The following is a 21,272-nucleotide window of genomic DNA, read 5'->3' on the forward strand; positions in this document are numbered from 1 at the left end:
AGTACTTAGGCCCCTCACCAGATGGCTCTCTACTCACAGGAGCAGTACCGCTAGCGGCCACCGGATGGCACAAGGCTAGCACACAAGAACTGGCTACCGGGCAGAACAAGAGGGCTACGCCCAGTAACAAGATGCTCCTGAGTCACTAGGCAGAATAAAGAGGCTACGGCCAATCACAAGGCGAGACTATAGAGCTGCCGGGCAGACTGATGACGCCCCGCCCAGAAACAAGAGAAACCCTGCCCAGAACTGGCTGAGTGAGAGGGGGGGTGAGGGGGGGTGCGGTAGTCACCACAGGGCAAGGGGGGTGCCCAAACGACCAGAGAGACCCTGCCCAGACTGGCTGAGTGAAAGGGGGGGTGAGGGGGGGTGCGGTAGTCACCACAGGGCAAGAGGGGCGCCCAAACGAGCCCCAAAGGGCAACCAGTAGGCCCTTATATCCCCTCACACACCCTCAAACTAGCCGAGGCCGGGGGGGGGAGACAGCCGCCAAAAGGGGAGCTGTGGCCTTTATTCCAGGCCCACTGGAACAAACTTAAAGCGGCCGTGATTGCGTGCCGCTGAAATGCGGCCCCCGCCGCCGATCGGGCCGATCCAGCCCCTCCGGGCCGCCGCCGCCGCCGCGCCGCTCCAAGGCCCACCGGCCCGAAAAGTAACACCGGCGCCGCCGCCGCGCCGCACCAAGGCCCTCCGGCCAGCCAGCAAAGCTGCAGCCGAGAGCCGCGCCTCCGAAGCTCGGGGAGGAACAGCAAGCAAGCTGCGTCCTCTCCGAGCAAAACCTTGAACTGAGGCTGGGAGAGCGGAGTCGGCGCGAACAGCGCTTGACTCCGCCCCCTCCAGCAAAGCCCCGGATGCCCGGGAAGGGAGCCTGTCTCCCACTCCGGGCGGGGCAGCAAAGAGGCGGCTCCCAGCCTGAGCGGCGTTTTGCCGCGGCTGGGAGAGCCGTCTAATGTATACACTCGTTTCAATACAGATATACAGGAAGACCAAGCTTGTTCAAATTGAATTATTTTTTTTCTTTGCAAAAAAGTTAGTCTAATCATTATAAAAACGCCTTTAACAGTCTAAAACAGTCCACTGATTTATACCTGGATCTACATCCTTCTTCCAATACCTAGCAAAAACTATTCTAGCTACTGTAATTAAATTCAAAATAATATCATTAAATGGTTTTAATTTATGTATTTGGTTTTGGTTTTAAATGGTCACAGTGTGCCCTGTGATATATTTAATAAAACACATCCTTTTAATCAGTTTTATGAAGCAACAACAGTATGTGGTTATGTCATGTTTAATGCAAAAAGGATTTAAGAGGGCTCAAAATATGCATCGAATACCCTTGGAGCATCATACCTTGTTATGTGTGTGTGACTGTGTAAACTGCCTTCCTTACAACTGATTTGAAACCAATTTTTAAACAATGGTTTTCCCACTGGTTATCTGACCATAGGTAAGATCATAGCTAATTAATCAAATTTAGTTATGCCCTTGCATTGCCATCAACTTGCAGTTGCCGATTCAACTAAGGAAGTAAAAAAACATAATAAATCTGTTGTATATCCAGAATGAATCTGGATGTGCATTTCCATTCATGTAAGGATATGGATATACATCCAATTAGATCAAGCTACTTTTGCCAAGCTGCACAAGTGCCTGGAGGCAGTGCTCAGCAAGATGGAATTTTGCTTTCCTTGACAATTGATCAATATGATTCTTGTCATCCCAGAACACTCATAGAAAAGGGAATTATTTGTGAGGGGCAAAAGGCTCATAAAGCAGCTTTCTGTTTAAGTTCAGATCTAGTACAGATAGACTAACAGTACAATCCTATGATGGGTTACTCCTCTCTAAGACAATTGAAATCAATGGGCTTAGACTGGAGTAACACTTCTTAGGACCATACTGTAACTATGCAATTTTAAACAAAGTTATATAAGCCCTTTGACTTTAGTGGGCTTAGAAGGGTGTATCTCTACTTGGGATTTCAGTGTTAGAAAACAATCCTTTGTTTACTTGTGAGTAAGCATATTGAATTCAGTGGTACTTAGCTCTAAGTAAATATGGATAGTAACAAGGTGTAAAACTGCAACTTTGAGCATATTTCCAATCTTCTACATCCATAAGAGCCCCATGGCGCAGAGTGGTAAGCTGCACTACTGCAGCCCAAGCTCTGCACATGACCTGAGTTCAATCCTGGCGGAAGCTGGGTTCAGATAACCAGCTCAGGGTTGACTCAGCCTTCTGTCCTTCTGAGGTTGGTAAAACGAGTACCCAGTTTCCTGGCAGTAAAGTGTAGATAACTGGGCAAGGTAATGGCAAACCACTCTGTAACAAAAAATCTGCCAAGAAAACGTCATGATGCGACATCCCCCATGGGTCAGTAATGACTTGGTGCTTGCACAGGGGACTACCTTTACCTTTTTACCTGCATCCATATATGTTTAATTTAAATAGACATCTACATATACATGTATTATGTATAAGAATAGAAAAATAGATAAACGTACAGTCCTAACAATTCAGTTTTGTATTGTAATACAACATATTGTTTAGTTGAATCTGTAATAGAGATAGAGGCAATGTGGTATAGTGGATGGAGTGATGAACTAGAAATCTGGGAGACTTGGGACTGAATCCACAGTCTACCATGGAAGATTACTGTGTGACTTAGGGCCAGTCACACTTTCTCTCAGCCTAACCTACCTCGGTGTTGCTGTTGTGAAAAAATAGAGCAGGAGAAAACTGGTCTGAGCTGCTTTGAGTTCTCATTGGGAAGAAAAGCAGGATATAAATAAATTTACATAAATCCATGCGCTAACATCTTCACTCCTGAGCAAATACTAACGATAGAATCCTAAACGCATATGATTGAATACAAGCCAGGTGTTATTGGCGATGATACGACTTACACTCAACTAAATGTGCTTAATCCATATTCAGAAGTTTAAGAATAAAAAATGTCTTGCATGTTTTTCCATAGAGAGAACAATTTTATGATCTCTTAAGGGATTAACAAAACCTGAGATTCAGGATAAATATAACATACTTTGATATTGTTGGGTGCTTCCAGCTCCTAAAAATATCTCTCTTCTCTAATTACATTTTATTGCTATGAAAAGAAGGAAATATATTCCAGAGTGTATTAAATCTGCTTGTGGGCCTAATTATCAGCGGAGACACTAACATTAATTTCTGATGACTAATTATTTTGTTTTCATCTTTTTTAGGCACATTTGTATTTGCAGTCACAGTTACAGATACTGATGCTGGACCGAATGCTGAGCTTCATTATTCTCTTTCGGGAAAGAATTCTGAAAAATTTCGCATCGATCCAAAACGAGGGGCGATTATGGCTGCTGACCGACTCTTTGGGAATTCCGAAGTGACCTTTTCTGTTAATGTGAAAGATTGTGGCTTACACCCAAAGACAGATTCTACAACTGTGACTGTAAGGTTTGTGAACAGAGAAGATTTCCCTCACGTTCAAGCCGAACAGCACACTTTCATGTTTCCTGAAAATCAAGCAGTGGGCACCTTAGTCACTTCTGTTTCTGGACTCTCATCCAGAGGTGGTTCATTGTCGTACTACATTGCCAGTGGTAATTTTGGCAACACTTTTCAGATTGATCAACTAACAGGGCAGTTTTCCATCAACCAACCTTTGGATTATGAAACAATACAGAAGTATGTTGTATGGATTGAGGCAAGAGATATGGGCTTTCCACCATTTTCTTCCTATGTGAAGTTAGAAATAACAGTTATAGATATAAATGATAATGCACCAGTTTTTGACCAAGATCCATTAATTACTGAAGTTCTGGAGAACCTTTCACCATGTAAGATAATTACTGTCACTGCTGTGGACAAGGATAGTGGCCTGAATGGACAATTAAATTATGAAATAATCAGTGGCAATAAGGAGAATAGTTTCAGTATTAACCATGCTAATGGTGAAATAAGAAGTGTTAGACCTTTAGACAGGGAGCATGTGGCCCAATATACTCTAACCATAAAAGCTACAGACAGAGGTACCTCTGTTCAGAGTTCAACTGTCCAAGTACTTATTAATGTTTTAGATGAAAATGATAATGCACCTAAATTTTCACAGATATTCAGCGCTCTTGTGCCTGAAAATGCACCTTTGGGTTACACCGTTACACGAGTCACAACTTCAGATGAAGATATTGGCATGAATGCTATTAGCAGATATTCAATCAGAGATACAAGTGTACCATTTGTCATTAATCCCAATACAGGAGATATAACAATCAGCAGGCTTCTAAATCGGGAAGATACAGATCGCTACAGAATCAGAGTTTCTGCACATGACTCTGGATGGACAGTAAGCACAGATGTGACCATATTTGTGACAGACATCAATGACAATTCCCCACGATTTACAAAACCATCCTATTACTTAGATTGTCCTGAATTTAATGAAGTTGGATCGAAGGTTACTCAGATATCTGCAACAGATCCTGATGAAGGCTCCAATGGACAAGTCTTTTATTTCATAAAATCCCAATCAGAATATTTCCGAATTAATGCTTCTACAGGGGAGATTTTTAACAAGCAATCATTAAAGTTTCAGAATTCCAGTGGCTCTACCAATTCCAATCTTAACAGACACAGTTTCATAGTTACCTCTTCAGATCGAGGCAGCCCTCCTTTGTTGAGTGAAACAACAGTCACAATCAACATAGTGGATAGTAATGACAACACACCACAGTTTCCATCTAGCCAATATTTTACACCTGTCACTAAAAATGTAGCTGTTGGTACAAAGTTAGTTAAAGTTACTGCCATTGATGCTAAAGACTTTGGTCTGAATTCAGAAGTGGAATACATTATTTCAAATGACAGCGTAACAAATAAATTTAATCTGGACAGAAACACAGGCTGGATTTCAGTAGCATCTTCACTGATAAATTACATGAATCAAAACTTTCTAATAAAAGTAAAAGCTAAAGATAAAGGGAATCCTCCTCTCTCATCAGAGGCAACTGTGCAGATAACAGTAACTGAAGAAAATTATCATACACCAGAATTCTCTCCAAACCATATAACTGTAACAGTTCCTGAGAGTCATGCTATTGGAGCTGTTCTCAGGATTGTAACTGCAAGGGACAAAGATGCTGCTATGAACGGTCTAATCAAATACAACATTTCTTCTGGAAATGAGCTTGGGAACTTTGCAATTAATACATCTACTGGTGCATTAAGCCTTGCAAAGCCCCTAGATTATGAGTTATGTCAAAAGCACGATGTAACTGTTAGTGCTGTAGATGGAGGATGGGTTGCTAGAACTGGTTACTGTAGAATCACAGTTAATGTTATTGATGTGAATGATAATTCTCCAACTTTCAGCCCAGAAGATTACTTTCCAAGTGTTTTAGAAAATGCTCCTAGTGGGACAACTGTTATCTGTCTCAGTGCAACTGATTTGGATTCTGGAACTAACGCCGTCATTGCATATGCAGTTCAGTCTTCAGATAGTGACCTGTTTGTTATTGATCCTAATACTGGAATTATCACTACTCAAGGTTTTTTGGATTATGAAACAAAACAAAGCTATCATCTCACTATCAAAGCCTTTAATGTTCCAGATGAAGAGAGATGCAATTTTGCTAATGTGAACATCCATTTAGAAGGAACAAATGAGTATGTTCCACGATTTGTGTCAAAGCTTTATTATTTTGAGGTTTCTGAAGCAGCGTCTAATGGCACCATTGTAGGAGAAGTATTTGCAAGTGATCGTGATATGGGAACTGATGGAGAAGTTCATTATCTAATATTCGGCAGTAGCAGAAAAAAAGGTTTCCAGATTGATGATAGTAGTGGGCAGATTTATGTCACAGGTCCACTTGATAGGGAAAAGGAAGAAAGAATCTCTTTGAAGGTACTTGCAAAAAATTCTGGAAGCATTCGTGGTGCAGATATAGATGAAGTAGTTGTGAATATCACTATACTCGATGCCAATGATCCCCCTGTTTTCAGTTTGCGGATGTATAATGTACAGATTAGTGAAGGTGTTCCTCCTGGGACCCACGTCACTTTTGTAAGTGCCTTTGACTCTGACTCTCTCCCTAGCTGGAATCGGTTCTCCTATTTTATTGGTAATGGGAACAACAATGGTGCCTTTTCCATTAACCCACAGACAGGGCAGGTTACAGTTACTGCAGAACTGGATCGAGAAAATTTACCGGTGTACAATTTAACTGTGTTAGCAATTGACTCGGGAGCACCTTCTGCTACAGGAAGTGCCTCTCTCTTGGTAACTTTAGAAGATATCAATGATAATGGACCTACACTTTCTACCATAGAAGGAGAAATAATGGAAAACAACCGTGCAGGGACCCTTGTGATGGCACTTCAGTCATCAGATCCTGATCTTCCTCCAAACCAAGGCCCCTTTTTTTATTACTTGCTTAGCACTGGCACAGCAACTAGTTATTTTAGTCTCAGCACTGCTGGAGTTTTGACTACAACAAGAGAGATTGACAGAGAACAGATCAGTAACTTCTATTTGTCAGTGATTATCAGAGACTCAGGCACTCCTCAGATGTCTTCCACAGGAACTGTACATATAAAAGTAATAGACCAAAATGATAACCCATCACAACCTAGATCAGTAGAAATATTTGTTAATTATTATGGCAGCCTATTCCCTGGTGGAATACTGGGCAATGTAAAACCTCAGGATCCAGATGTTTTAGACAGTTTCCAGTGCTCTCTTACTTCAGGGATGACAAGTGTCTTCAGTATTCCAGCAGGCACCTGTGATTTAAGTTCTGTGACAAGGTCTGCTGATGGGACATTTGATCTGACGGTTCTAAGCAATGATGGGTTGCACAACTCTGTTACGAGCAGCGTTCGGGTTTTCTTTACAGGATTCGGTAATACCACAATTGACAACAGCATCCTCCTTCGTCTTAATGTACAATCTCTGAAAGAATTTCTGACCAATCATTACCTTCATTTTATGCGAATTGCCAATTCACAGTTAACAGGACTAGGAACAACTGTGCAACTCTTTGGGGTTTATGAGAAAAATAATCGGACGTTCTTGATGGTGGCTGTGAAGCGGAACAACTATCAATATGTGAATCCTGGTGGCGTGATTACTTTCTTTGAAAGCATCAAAGAAATCCTCTTCCGCCAAAGTGGAGTTCGAATAGAATCTGTGGACCATGATTCATGTTTACAAAATCCTTGTCAGAATGGTGGTAGCTGCTTGAGAAAATTAAGTGTCAGTCCTCAGTTAAGCAGCTATGAGAGTGTTCCAGTTATCATCATGGCAAATGAACCACTCCAGCCTTTTACATGCAGGTGTATGGCAGGATACGAGGGAACATTGTGTGAAATAGACATAGACGAATGTCTTCCGTCTCCTTGCCACAATGGAGGGACTTGCCAGAACCTGGTGGGAGGATTCGCTTGCAGTTGTTCCAATGGTTTTACAGGAATGGCTTGTGAAAGAGATATCAATGAGTGCCTCTCCAGTCCTTGTAAAAATGGTGCTCTCTGCCAGAACTTCCCAGGAAGCTTCAGCTGTGTTTGCAAGACTGGCTATACAGGTAAGAACTTAAAGTAACTGCTATCCTATGTGCAGATATTGTAAATGTTAATCAACAGTACCTTAAAGATGCTTTGTTGTTGGATGGTTATTGAGAATATAAATCCTGGTAAAAAAGGCAATCTAGAAATAATCTTTACTTATTTTTCTCCTATACTTTTCCCAAGGAGTTTAGAGTAGCATGTGTGTTCCCATCCAGTTTGATACTCGTCGTGACTCACATGTAAAGCAGGTTCAAGTCTCCAAGAAAGCCTCCATTCATAGTGCATAATGCCATGATTAAGTAAATGGAAGTTAAATGCTAGCAATGTTATTTGCTTCTCAGTATCACGTTTTCTTTGTAGGCCTGTATAAGCTGTAGCTCTCACAAAAAGTGAATAAGATGGCAAGTGAGTGTCCTGATGTTTCACCAGGCAAAGCTCGTATAATGGATACTTTCCTATGAAAAACAATTATTCCAACACATAGAAAACAAACATATCCTTCTCTCTGAATGTATAGTTCCAGTGTGCCAGTTCCAATATAGAGGAGCATTCAATCATAGGTGCCCCAATTGGAATCTCAGTGGGGTTGGATACAGGCTAAGGTTTCCATGGGCACAAGGCTTGTGTCTGTAGAACACGGATTTTCTGCCTCTGCCCCTCCTGTGGTTACCCAGAATGCCCCCTAAAATCCATTCCTGAGGGAGAGGGAGCGTCTAGTCTGGATCCAAGCCATAATACAGTATAAACAGAAGTGTACCACCTCACTTGCTGTTTGTAAGGTCAGATTTAAGTGTGCTGTTGGGGACATTGAAACAAAAACCACTGGGACTTTGTGCTCACTCAGCATCCCATTTAAACTTGTCTGTTGTCTGTGAAAAACAACTCCTTGTGCTGCAGAGAAGCCTCATTTAACAGAGGTGCTGTGCCAATAGAAAGCCACCCCCCCACACACACACACCTCAGAGTGTGCTTTTGCTTCACCAGCATTACATTTAAATTGAACCTGAAAATTAAGTATTCAAAATAAGCAATGAATTTCACAAAACTTTTATTTTGCACTTGCCAAAAACAGGTCAGCATCAAACCATGCACATTTTTACCGTACCCTCCTGCCACAGAGAACATTGTATAACATCAACATTTCAAGCCTTTCTATTAAATATATTTGTTAAATACAAAAGATGCCTCTTTGTGTAAAAAAAAAAAACCCAAGAGCTGTCAACATCGCACATCCTACATCTGCATTGAAAGAACATCTGTGGCAACTGACATATGTTCTCTGTGAAAGCTTTCTTGGCACAAAAGCCACTTACGGGATCCTTCCATGTATACCATCAGTACAGCCTGCTGTGCCTGGGGTCACAAGTAATTATTTGTAATTGAATGGCTGTTCTAATTAACTTAATGATCTGAGATTATGTTTCACATTGAATCAGTACATCAAATTATTTGGCCAGCAGCATAGCAGAATAATTCCATGGCACAATTGTGACTAACCCTTTAAGTCTTTAGCACTGGAGGTTAAATAAGCACGCTCTCACTGGGACAGCTCAGCAGAACATTCATTTAAGCTGTAGCAAAATGTAGTTACATCATTCCTGTTGTTTATAATAGGGGGTTAATGAAACTCCAGTGATCTGATGGTTTGAATGTCATATCTGGTGCCTGGCACATGTGATATTTCCCCCCACCATAACACATTAATTTTCCCAATCTGCTTGAAAACAGAAACACTTGCACAAAGAAAGTTTGTAGAATTGTTGTATAAAATTAATGATTTTAAGTGTAACCAGTTGTGTTTTTATCCCTCTCAAAATAATGTAATGTCATGTCTGTCAAAATTTTATTTATTTATTTATTTATTTACTTACTTCATTTATATCCTACCTCTCTTCCCAGTGGGAACCCAAAGCAGCTCACATCAATCTCCTCTCTTTTGTTTTATCCTCACAACAACCCTTTGAGTTACATTAGGCTGAGTGTATGTGACTGGCCCAAAGTCACCCAGTGACTTTCCAAAGCAGAGTGAGGATCTGAAGATGGTTTTCCCAGATCCTAGTCCAGTGCTCTAACCACTACACCACACTGGCAAGCAACCACAGCAGAAACGTAAATGAATTTATTTAGAGGAAGATTTCAGTACAGCTGCACCTTAGAGACTAACTAAATTTCAGAGTATGAGCTTTTGGAGTCAAATCTCCTTTTATCAAATATCTTCACATCAACTCTGTGAAGTAGGATACATTGAGAGAATGACTGGGCCAAGGTCCCTCAGTCAGTTCCATTATTTAGAAAGCGACAATTCTGTATTGTTAAAACAGAAGGCTAGTATCACTCACGAAGATTAGTGTCACTCACTCACGTCTCATAACTAAATATCATGGTGAGACACTGGCTTGCTGGATATTGAATTGGGCTAGAGAGTCATGCCTGCAGAATGCATTTGATTCCCATCCTGTTTGTGTGTGTATGTCTGTGTCTGTGTGTGGCCAATAGTTGAATCAGGTAACTGTAGTTTTTGTATATAATGGTTGACACGTTCACTAACTGTAGTTTTTGTATATAATAATATAATAATAATAACAATATTTAATTTATATACCACCCTTCAGGACAACTTAATGCCCACTCAGAGCAGTTCACAAAGTGTGTTATTATTATCCTGACGACAATCACCCTGTGAGGTGGGTAGGGCTGAGAGAACTCTGAAAGAGCTGTGATTGACACATTCTCATGCAAGCTTTCTGTCCAGTGAGGATTTGAATTTCTAAGTTATAGACCACTAGAATAGCTGAGCTCAAGAGAGGGAAGGTATAGATATTTTCACTGATTTATTATGTTTAGCCAGCTGCATTTCAACTCATCTCTCTATAGAGGCAAATTAAGCTTGTTCCAATGAACACAGCTATAATAAAAGATTACCTCAGTGTAGCATCAAGGTTGAAGCAATCTGTTATAATTATGTCTACTAATGATGATCATGTTATAGAAAGCGTCATTTCCAAGATGGAATGTATCTTTTGACAAACAGTAGCATATTACATGCCCTTTCTGTGAGCCTTCCATTTTCCGTTTTGGGGTCCTAATTATAATGAATGAATGGATGTTTGTTAAATAGCTTCAAATGTTTTCAAAGAAGTTGACTGGAACAAAACAACAGTAGCAAAAAGGTGACTGTTTAAAATCCCTTTCCCCCCTGTACGTTTGAACTGCAATATCCCATATGAAAACTTGATGTAGCAAATAATTTCCAGTCTTGTTATCAGCAATCCCACAAAGCAGAAATTGATATGGTGGAAGGATGTTAGTAGGAGTGTGATGGTGGTAGAGAGTGTCATCAAATCATAGCTGACTTATGGTGACCCCTGCTGAGGTTTTCATGGCAAGAGACTAACAGAGGTGGATTGCCACTGCAACCCTGGTCTTCATTGGAGCTCTCTCATCCAATTACTAACCAAAGCCAATGCTGCTTAGTTTCCAAGATTTGACAAGATCGGGCTTGCCTGGGTTGTCTAGGCTAGTACTAGCAAAAGTGTAGGTGTTACATATTTCTTTCCATCTCTACTGTCATCTTACCTCTATTTGAAATGCATTTATCATATAGTGTCATGAAATAAAGTGAAAGAGAGAATTGTCAGGGGTCAAAGGTTACAAAATTCTATGCTTACCCCAAACTGTCTGTGACTTCTGAATTCTGTGGAAAGCAATTATAAGAGCTTTCATATGTGTACTTGTATACTGAATTTATAGAATGATGCATCCCAAAGCAAATTCTACAAAATATTAAAACTCCAAACTTCTGTCACTCTCTGATCACAAAAATGCTGCCATGCCAATAACATTTTACACTGTTCCCAAAAAGGTTCATTCTCTGGTGAACTTCCTCTCACTCACTGTGTTTTCTTATTGCCTATCCTCAGAAAGTATAAGAAAACACAGTGACTAGCAGAAATTGTGTACCCTCAGAGACTATTTCTGCCAGATTATGGGAGTGCAGTTTCTGACAGAATCAGGGCCACAAGTGGAACATACATTATGATTGCCCTAAGAATACCACTGAAAATGGCTTCTCTAGTATCTGGATATATGTAACATTATAGCTGAAATCAAAATGGACATACTCATACAAGATGTAGCCAGGAGGGATTTACCTTGAGGCCTTTTTTGATGTTGCCCATAAAAAGGGTTCTCTGCCCACAGGTTAAATAGAGGTACTAGAAAGCAGCCTGAGAGAGGAAGTTCATATTAATTTCACAGGATGCAAATTCTGATTGGTTCAGTCAGAAGAAATGACTAATGTATAATCTCATGCCCAGATGAAAAAATAAGGCTAGGGATGGTCTATATAGATCTTGGTTAGGGTTCCAGACCTTCTGATGGTGTCTGGAGAACTTCCAGAATTACAACTGATCTCCAGGCAACAGGGATCAGTTCCCCTGGAGAAAATGACTGCCTTGGAAGGTAGACTCTATGGCATTATATCCATAGAGGTCTCTCCACTTCCCAAACCCCACCCTCCCCAGGCTCCACCTCCAAAATTCCAGGAATTTCCCAGCTCAGAGCTTGTAACCCTAATCTGGGTGCTCCAGGACAAAAAGACAGATGCTAATTCAATTGCTCATATTCTCCAGAAAAGAAAGTTACAGATAAAATGCAGAAGGTCACATGCATCAAAAGATACGGCTTTCAAGCAGAGACTGAACAACCATAGTTTTGCTATAATCTGGGCATTCCTAAGCGCTTATCCTTTGAACTTATCCTTTGAACTTATCCTTTGAACCAGGATCACCCTGGGTCCAGCTCACAGATAGTTTTCTTTAACCATTCTGTGCCTTGGGTGGTAATACAAATTGAAGTGGATCCAGACATGGCAATGCAGAGACTACTTCCTCTGCATTAACAATTGAGATATGTAGCAATTATCTGTTAAGCTTTGAAGCAGGACTGGAGAGTAGAGATGAGCACAAATCGAATTACGACCCCAAAAAATGCATGAACCAGGCCAGTTCGTGGTTCGTGAACCAGTGGTTCATGGAAGCTCGTTTCCACGAACTTCCACGAACTGGTCTACTGGTTCATTTGGGTCATATTAAAGGGTCAGTTTAAATGGCCATTTCCCCAGGGAAATGGCCATATAAACTTCCCCTGCCGCTTGTAAGTGGCAGGGCCCGTTAAACTATCAGCTGGCAGCCAGGAGGGGGGGATCCCCCCCTTGCCGCTTGCTAGCTGATAGTTTAAAGGGACCTGCTGCTTGCAAGCGGCAGGGCCCTTTAAACTGCCCAAACCCCAGCCCCCAGCCCCAGCCTCACATTTACCTTGCCCTGCAGGCCCATGGCATTCTCCCTCTCCTCCCATGAGGGGCAGGAAGGCTGTTTTTGGCCTCTTCCGCCACTGTGTGGGTCCTGCAGGGTGATGAAGGAACAGCCTTCCCGCCCCTCAAATTGCCGCTGCAGGGATCCCCCTGCTGCCTGCCAGCTGATAGTTTAAAGGGACCTGCCACTTGCAAGACAGGAAAGGGCACTTTAAATTGTAAAATGCTTCTTTCCCTGCCACTGCTAAGCGGCGGGAAAGGGGCATTTAAACCTCACGAACCATGAACTGGTTCGTAAACTTGCCCGAGTTCATGCCAGTTTGTGGTTCCTGGTTTGTGAAAACTCATGAACCACGAACCTTATTGTTCGTTTTTTTTGTGGTTCGTGCCCATCTCTACTGGAGAGTAGAACAGTGACAGTCTCATGAATCCATGGTATTTATAGCTATTATATTTTTGAAGACTTGTTTGCAAAATTAACAGTGAAAAATAAAGTTTTACATTTTTTTTCAGCATCTCACTTTTCTTTGAGGGCAGCAACAGGAAATGAATAATAATACAAGATATAGATGTTCATATGTTGCATATCTTTATGGTTAATCTTAATTTCCTTGGAAGGTGACACCATCTAAAATACAGAGACTTGGGTATTTCTTTTATATTTCCAAGGATAAAGTCTGTATCCTCCCCTTACATCAAAATTAGTCCTTGACCAGTTTTTTTCAAATGGGCAAAGAGATCATAATGTATGAAACTGAAACTTGTAGATGAGCCACTCTCAGCCCTTGCAAGTTTAAGAAGCCGCTCATTTGGTAATTTGTTTAACTTTAGGGCATAATTTACCCAAGCAAATCATTGGTTTCACTCATGAAAACATTATTATTTGAAACATATGCAATTAATTATGGAGCTGTGATTTTTTTAAAAGGAAAAAATAGCCTGAGGAATGTATTTTTAAAAAGTCAACCCCCTTTTCAGGCTTGAAAATTTAATTAAATTCTGAAGAGGAATATCTACAAAGGCAATAAAACTGTGCAATTTGCACCATGCTGAGAATTCCTTGCAGTGATAAACAACTTCATATTCAAGTAGTTTTGTCATGAAGAACTGGGAAAGTTGGAGGAAACTTCAATCAAGACTGTTTACGTCATCCATAATAACAAGAAGCTGACAGCCACGCCCTGAACATCGTACAGTTCTTATACATTTTCTTTACGTGCTAAATCAAGAGATAATCATTAAGAATACAGTGGGAGTCTTAGGTGGCTGAATTTAGGGCTGGCTCCGGGTTGTGAGTGTTGGCTTGTGTGAGCTGCCTTCCAGTGGGAGGGCCCTGTTTTTGTTGCTATTTGCTCATTGCCCAAACAATGTTAGGAAGCAAGTAGATAGTGCTTTCTCCTCCAATTCCTTGCTTTCATGCCTGCTATTAGCCAAGCAAGGGAGAAAGAGTGGTAGCCATGAAAAGAAGTAGCAGCAGACTCAAGTCAACTAAAGGCAATTCTGGAAAGCTAAGACATTGGTAATGACTCACAAGTGCCAGCTGCTAAGACCAGCTCTGGTTGAATTACATGGTCTTGCACCTCACTTTCGGTATGTTATGAAACATTTATAAGATACCATACAGGACAGTGCTACTCTATACTGATGTTTCTTTTCTCCCCATTAAAAAAGATTACCACAAGAAACCAACTCAGACTAAAAGAATAAACTCTATTCCATTTACTTAGAAAAAATTATCAAATTTCTTCTGTGCGCTCATTTGGACTATCATTTCCATGGCCACTCCCCCCTCCCCCTATCCCAGTTTACTGGTAATAAAAATTGCCTAAATGCATTTTTCTACAAATCTCTCATCTTGAACCACTTGGGTTTTTTACAGGGAAATTGTGTGACTCTGCTGTCAATTACTGTGAAGGCAATCCTTGTTTCAATGGAGGATCCTGTCAAAATGGAAAGGAAGGATATTACTGCCATTGTCCATTTGGTAAGTGGTGGTTTTGTTTGTTTGTTTTAAAAAAATTATACCCCATCTTTCTGCCCACATAAGGGCCACAAGGTGGCTAACAAATTAAAAGCACACATGCCTAGACCAGACCTCAGATTCTAAATGCAAGTGTGTATTCTGCTCTTATATCCTCCCTTCTTAACCCCAATCTTTCTTTTCCATGTCCTAATTTCGGATTCCATTCTTTCCCTCCTAATCCCAAATTGGTTCCCATATCCTGATGCCACTTTCTCCTTGCTTCTTAACCCAGTTGCCCCTTCCTCTTTTCTGAACGCCAAATTCCACTCTCCCACATACTAACTCCAGATCCAATTCTTTCTGCTTCTTACAGCACCTTATGTATTTTCCCTTCTTGGCTACACTCTATTTACAATTACAAATTCACAGAGTAGGGAGTTTGTTACATTTTTTAAATAATTGAAAGTTGGCAAGCAATTCAAATGTTTATGAAACATATTTCTAAAAGAATTAATGTTTGAAACAAAATCTGAATATGGATAATGTATAGGATCTGTACATGTCAGGCTAGTTCATAGTAAAGGAAAATACCACAAGTTCTCTGGGAAGTACCTTATATGTAGGTTTGAGATATAAAGAATAATATATAATAATAGATGATAGATTATTAGATAATAAAGGAGCAACCGCCAGTGATTTCATATTGGCTCCCATTTATATTTCATATTATTTGACATAGCCAGAAAATAGTGAAAGCAAAAGTTTTGACTTACTTCTGAAGCAACAAAATTCTTGAATTAACATATACAAAATCAGGGGAAACAGAAGCAGCATGTGTCAATCAATACAGAAGGAGAATGAGAGAATGCATTGATTGGTAGTCTGTAAACTTGCCTTTTAAAAGGAAATAACCCTGTTCATATATTAGCTGAATGTATAGAGCAAGACAAGGAATTACCCATTGTTTCTTCTCAAGATATTTATGGGTTTCTTATATCCATCCATATTTATCCATATTTAAAATGTATGTGCAGAAGCTGTCTCTATGCAGTTAGGGGCCCACCAGAGGCTTGGGTGCCAGTCATGCATTCAGATCTTTGCCTGAACTTGTAGAGGTTAGAGGTGGGGGTGGCAGGTGCCATCCTACTCCCTTCTTCCATGCTGTCACTGAACACAGAAATGCAGAGTGGGAAAGGGTGCATGTAATTGTACAATATTGTTTATCCAAGTATGATTATGTATTTCTTAAGATAGTTAATATGTCCAGTTCCTAATGTTAAAATACCCAAATAGCATTTGGCATAGTCTGAATGTAAATGTTTTATTAATATTTTAATCCAATTAAAATATGACAAGCAGAGCCATGCATGCCAAATTAGTTTAAAAATATTGGTCATGGTGTGTATTTCAGTTTTGTCCTGTTGAAAATTGTAATAACAAAACAAACATTAAACTTTTTATGTTCCATTGGAAGAATTTAAATCACATCAATGAACATCCTTATAAGAATAAGTTGATCAACTTTGCTGGATCACGTCTAGTATCTTTGTTTTTGACAACCTCTTCAACAAATAGAATGTGTTTTAGATGTGGTTAAATACTGATAGAAAATTGGTGTGCTTTTTATTTTCATAGGTGTCTTCGGAAAGCATTGTGAAGTAAATAGCTATGGATTTGAGGAACTATCTTATATGGAATTTCCCAGTATGGATCCAAACAACAATTATATTTACATAAAGTTTGCAACTATCAAAAGTAATGCTCTAATGTTGTATAACTATGACAACCAAACTGGAGATCGAGCAGAATTTCTGGCCCTGGAAATCACAGAAGAAAGGCTGAGATTCTCTTACAACCTTGGCAGTGGCACATACAAACTTACCACAACAAAGAAAGTGTCTGATGGACAGTTTCACACAGTTATTGCCCGGAGGGCTGGAATGGTAAGTGTTGTTCAATGTAAAATCAACTAAACAAAAGTTCATTTAATTCTAGTCCCTTTTACTTTCAAATGGTAAAAAAATGCTTTCATATAGTAAGAAGAAGAATTGTAATAGTTTCATCAAATATTATCCTGAAGCATGTAAATGTAATGTAAATTACACCAGAACAGTCATTTTGCCTCTTTTTAAATTATAAAAGAGGGCAAAATTACTGTCCTGGTGTAATTAATAGGTAAAGGCTATGGTAGGAATAATTGGGGAAGGCTCATTAAAAGTCTGATTTAATGCTTGAGATAATGAAAGAATACAACCTTTGAAACTGAAGATTATATTATGCTACATACGTGTTTTTTAACATTAGCAGATATTCTTCTGCTGCACAGTAGTCTATTCTATTTCCTTCCACTTAAGACTATTAACAGAAATCATTGTGATCTTTGTTTTGTTTTTATTTCTTCCTTTTTTAAAAAAACACCCTGTTCATAGTTCTTAATATTATGAATATTTAATACAACTTTAACTTTAATAGCTAGAACCCAAAGAGTCCTAGGTGGTATTCCTACTGATTGGAGAGGGTCGTCAGTTTTGCTCCTGAGTGCAGCACAGCTCTGAAGCCACCTGAGGGAGTGGGGGAACAAGGTGCTATGCACATGCCCATTTGGATCCAAACCCATTTATGTTTTGCTCTGATCTCCAGTCCTGTTTCATGAAGCCATGAACAAACAAGACAGATTTTCCTATGCACCTGAAAAATGCCCAGTTTTGCAGGAAAATCTGAAATCTTAAAAAATACATTTGATATTTTTACAAAACAATAAAAGGAGCACCTGTGGCTTTAACCAGGCAATTTCCCTAAGTTTATACTGAGACATAGGCTGATTCCACACATGTTGGATAATGCACTTCCAATCCTCTTTATAGATGATTTGAAACGGATTTTTTTCATGTGTGGAACAAAAAATCCACCTCAAATGATTGATAAAGTGCATTGAAAGTGCATTATCCAATGTGTGCGGAATCAGCCGATCAATCAGCATTGCTGCTAGATAGCCATCTAGCTCTGCTTAAAAGCCTCCAAAGGAGGAAGTCCACCATCTTCCAAGCAAGCATGTTCCTCTGAGGAACCACTCTAACCACTAGGAAGTTCTTGATAGTTAGCCATAAGAAGACCAAGGAAATATGATGAAATATAATAGAAAATCCTTACTTTTATATGTAACAAAATTCCCAGAATTAACCTTGGAAAATTTAGTCTTCCAGAAAAATCTAGCAGTTTTCAGATCACTAATTTAGGAGTACTATCCATTAACTCTAATAAAATGCTAGTCAGAGTACATAATAGGAATGTTTTTAAAAAACAAACAAACAGTGAAATAATCCCACTTCCCACAATGATTAATATCATAAAAGATTTGTGAGGTCTCCCAAATTAGTTGACAGAGGAGCAAACAGATTCAGTGCCATGATAAGAAATACAGTTCTCTAAAGAAAAAATATTTTCTTTTGTGAAAAGCTTGTTTTCAGAACTACATATTTAGCAGTAAAAGATACAGTGCCCAGCTATGAACATACTGGTAGTACTTATCAATAGATGATTGTGTATTTCACTTTAGGTGGAATGGAGTTACTCTGTCACAATGCAATCCTACGCAAAGTTACTCCACTCTAATCCTATCGATTTCAGTAGACTAGAATAACTTTGCATTGGATTGCTCTGGCATTCTATCACCTCCCACAAGAGGATTCAAAATATTTAGACACATGATGCTACTCTGTCTCAGGCTATATAAGGTTGGAGGCTCAAATTCTCCTACATGAAGTTCCTGTCATTGGTGTCTAGAGAACTCAATAATCTAGACAAATTAGGGAATTGCCCATCATTGTGGGATCCCAGAATAAAAACTAATTCAGTCAGTTCACATTTAATGCATTGGAACTTTCTGTAGAGGAGTGAGATGAAATTTAATGCACAAACATTTTCAGTGTATAAATGGAAATTTTGAAAAGCCAGAAATGTTTTCTGACAGTTCTCCTAAACTCTTTTTTGTTTGTTTGTTTGTTTGCTCCTGCTTGCTGTCTCTTCGAGCATCTCTTCGGTGCCTGTTTTTTAAAGATGGCCCTCCCTTTTGCTGGCTAAGGGATCATGGCACCACATAGTGATCAGCTTTGGTTATGTAATCTGGCACAAAGACAGATTACAGTGCAAACAATGCTTCTTGCCCTCACTCTGAGTAAGAGAATATTTTTAGTGAATTTATTGTAGGGTGTTTTTATATAATTCATTTAGTCCTAAATTTTACTAACCCTTCCTTTAATGTTACCCTTATATCTTCATGAGTTCAGATAATCAGGCAATTACTTCCATGTTTCCATGTCACTATTGTAAATACCACATCAATGGACAATATTTTAAAATTTAAAATTAGGTCATTTTCTTTGACAAGAAGTACACATCAACAGACACCTGACTGCCACAGAAAACAGCAGCCCCAGGTTTCTTCTTCTTAGTTCTTTTTCAATTGACTGAAAGAGAATTTCCAATGTGATGTAATTATTGATTTATTTATTTCATTTATACGCAACGTTTCTCCCCAGTGGGGGTCAAAAGCAACTTACATTGTTCTCCTTTCCACCATTTTATCCTCACAACAACCCTATGAGGTATGTTATGCTGAGTCTCTGTGATGGCCCAAAGCCTCCAAACAAGCTTCCACAGCAACAAGGGGATTCAAACTTGATGCTCCCAAATCCTAGTCCAACATGCTTGGCAATTAAAGACTGCAGTAGAGATGGCTAACAATGGGGGCAGTGGTGCCCAGCTCAAACACTCCAGGCTTCCTTGTTTATCTGTACTTCAACCAAGGAAGTGAAGTGGGAGTATGATAATGTTACACATTTTCTTTTACAACACACCACAGAAAAATGGGAAGAAAAGTGGGGAAAACATGAGACTGCCATTTTCACAACCATCCATATATCTCAGTACAGCACAGCTCCACTCCAAAGTGTTTATATACTCTCAGTACAAATTCGGATACAAAATACTTCAGTATACCTACAGAAGGAAACATTTATCTCTTTCTTTGTTTAAAATATCTATATGCCCACCTTTCTCCTGTGCATCTACCATGCAACTACAGTAGTTTCATCTATAAGTTTGAATTTTTGTCTCATCGCTGTGTAAACTGTTTACAGATGCAAGATGTGAAAAGAATAATCATCTTTATGTAGAATATTCCTATGATAGAAATTAAATCTTGTAGTGTCAAAAGCACATAAAGTTACTCTACCGGATTTAAAATCTGTCATTTGCTACAGGGATGTAGGAAACTGGTAAAATCATTAACTTGTCAGATTTGAGATATAGCAAAGTGACAAAGTAGAAATTCTCATAACTGAAGAAGTAACGGTAGCAAATGAACTGCTAAAGTAACAAATAGGGCCACTTGACTATCATTAGGAACTGAATTCTATGAAATTGGACCTAAGTAATATACTGTTTGAAAACTTTTCTTTCAGGTTACTGTAGTCTAGCTTTGAGAATGTGTAGGAATATAAATTGATAAAAATTACTTGTAAGGAACTTCCTAATAGTTAAGCCTATTTGAATACATCATGCATATTTGGTATTTATAGTCAGACATGGAATGTCCCAATTTAATAAAAAACTGAATAATACATAAATTAGAACATATTTTATACAGTAGTATCAAACTCAGATTCTTTCATGTTTCTGTAGCTTGTTTGGCTAACATTAACACAGCCAAACATTTTAACATTCAGTTAATTCATCTTGTCCCTCAATAAAATGCAAATCGCAGACTCCTACAGTCTCAGTTTGCCTTGGAACTACACCCGGAACGGAGAATGGGATTTAACCCTTAAATCTCTATTGGGTTTTAGAATCTGAAACCTGCTTTCTTGTTCTGCTGTTACCATTTATAGGAGAAAAGACTTGTCTTCTATAATTTGCATTTTATGGGTGGATCAAGATGCATGACCTCCATCTGGTGTATTTGGAAACTTGTTGTGTCAGGCACAAAGTGCAAGGTACTTACAGTGCAGTCAATGGGTTTAGATAGGAGTAACTCATCTTAGGATAGCTCTGTTAGTTAACCTATTTCAGGTTGGAGCAGAAAGAGAAAGAGGAGAGCAGGGTGAGAGAGAGTGGGCAAGGCAGAACAATACTGACAGCATGGTATCTTGCACTGACAGTTCACTTGTAGGGTTCAGAGTAGGGGTGTGCAAGCCAAAAATTTTCGGCTATAGCCGAAAGTAGAAAGCCGAAAGAAGATTCTCTATCGTTAAAGCCGAAAGCCGAAACAAGAATCTCTTTCGGCTTTCGGCTTTCGGGATTCTTTCGGCATTATTTCGGCATTCTTTCGGCTTTTTTCTATGGGAAAATGCCTCCGTCTTCCAGGACGCCTGGAGGAGGCATTTTCCCACCGAATAAGCCCAAAATTGGTGGGGACCTTCCTCTAACCCTTCTCTGACA

At 39.5% G+C, this 21,272-nt stretch overlaps 1 protein-coding gene across 1 annotated transcript in view; it reads left to right on the plus strand.

Annotated features, from left to right (window-relative positions):
* FAT4 (FAT atypical cadherin 4) overlaps positions 1-21,272 on the plus strand; it is a 152,979-nt gene that overhangs the window by 110,976 nt on the left and 20,731 nt on the right. Inside the window, exons 9-11 of the mRNA XM_054989845.1 lie at positions 3,228-7,577; positions 14,751-14,855; positions 16,470-16,777. Coding sequence (XP_054845820.1) covers positions 3,228-7,577; positions 14,751-14,855; positions 16,470-16,777 — 4,763 coding nt within the window. The remainder of the gene's footprint in view (positions 1-3,227; positions 7,578-14,750; positions 14,856-16,469; positions 16,778-21,272) is intronic.

Source organism: Eublepharis macularius, chromosome 10, assembly GCF_028583425.1.
Source record: "Eublepharis macularius isolate TG4126 chromosome 10, MPM_Emac_v1.0, whole genome shotgun sequence".
Lineage (NCBI taxonomy): Eukaryota > Metazoa > Chordata > Lepidosauria > Squamata > Eublepharidae > Eublepharis > Eublepharis macularius.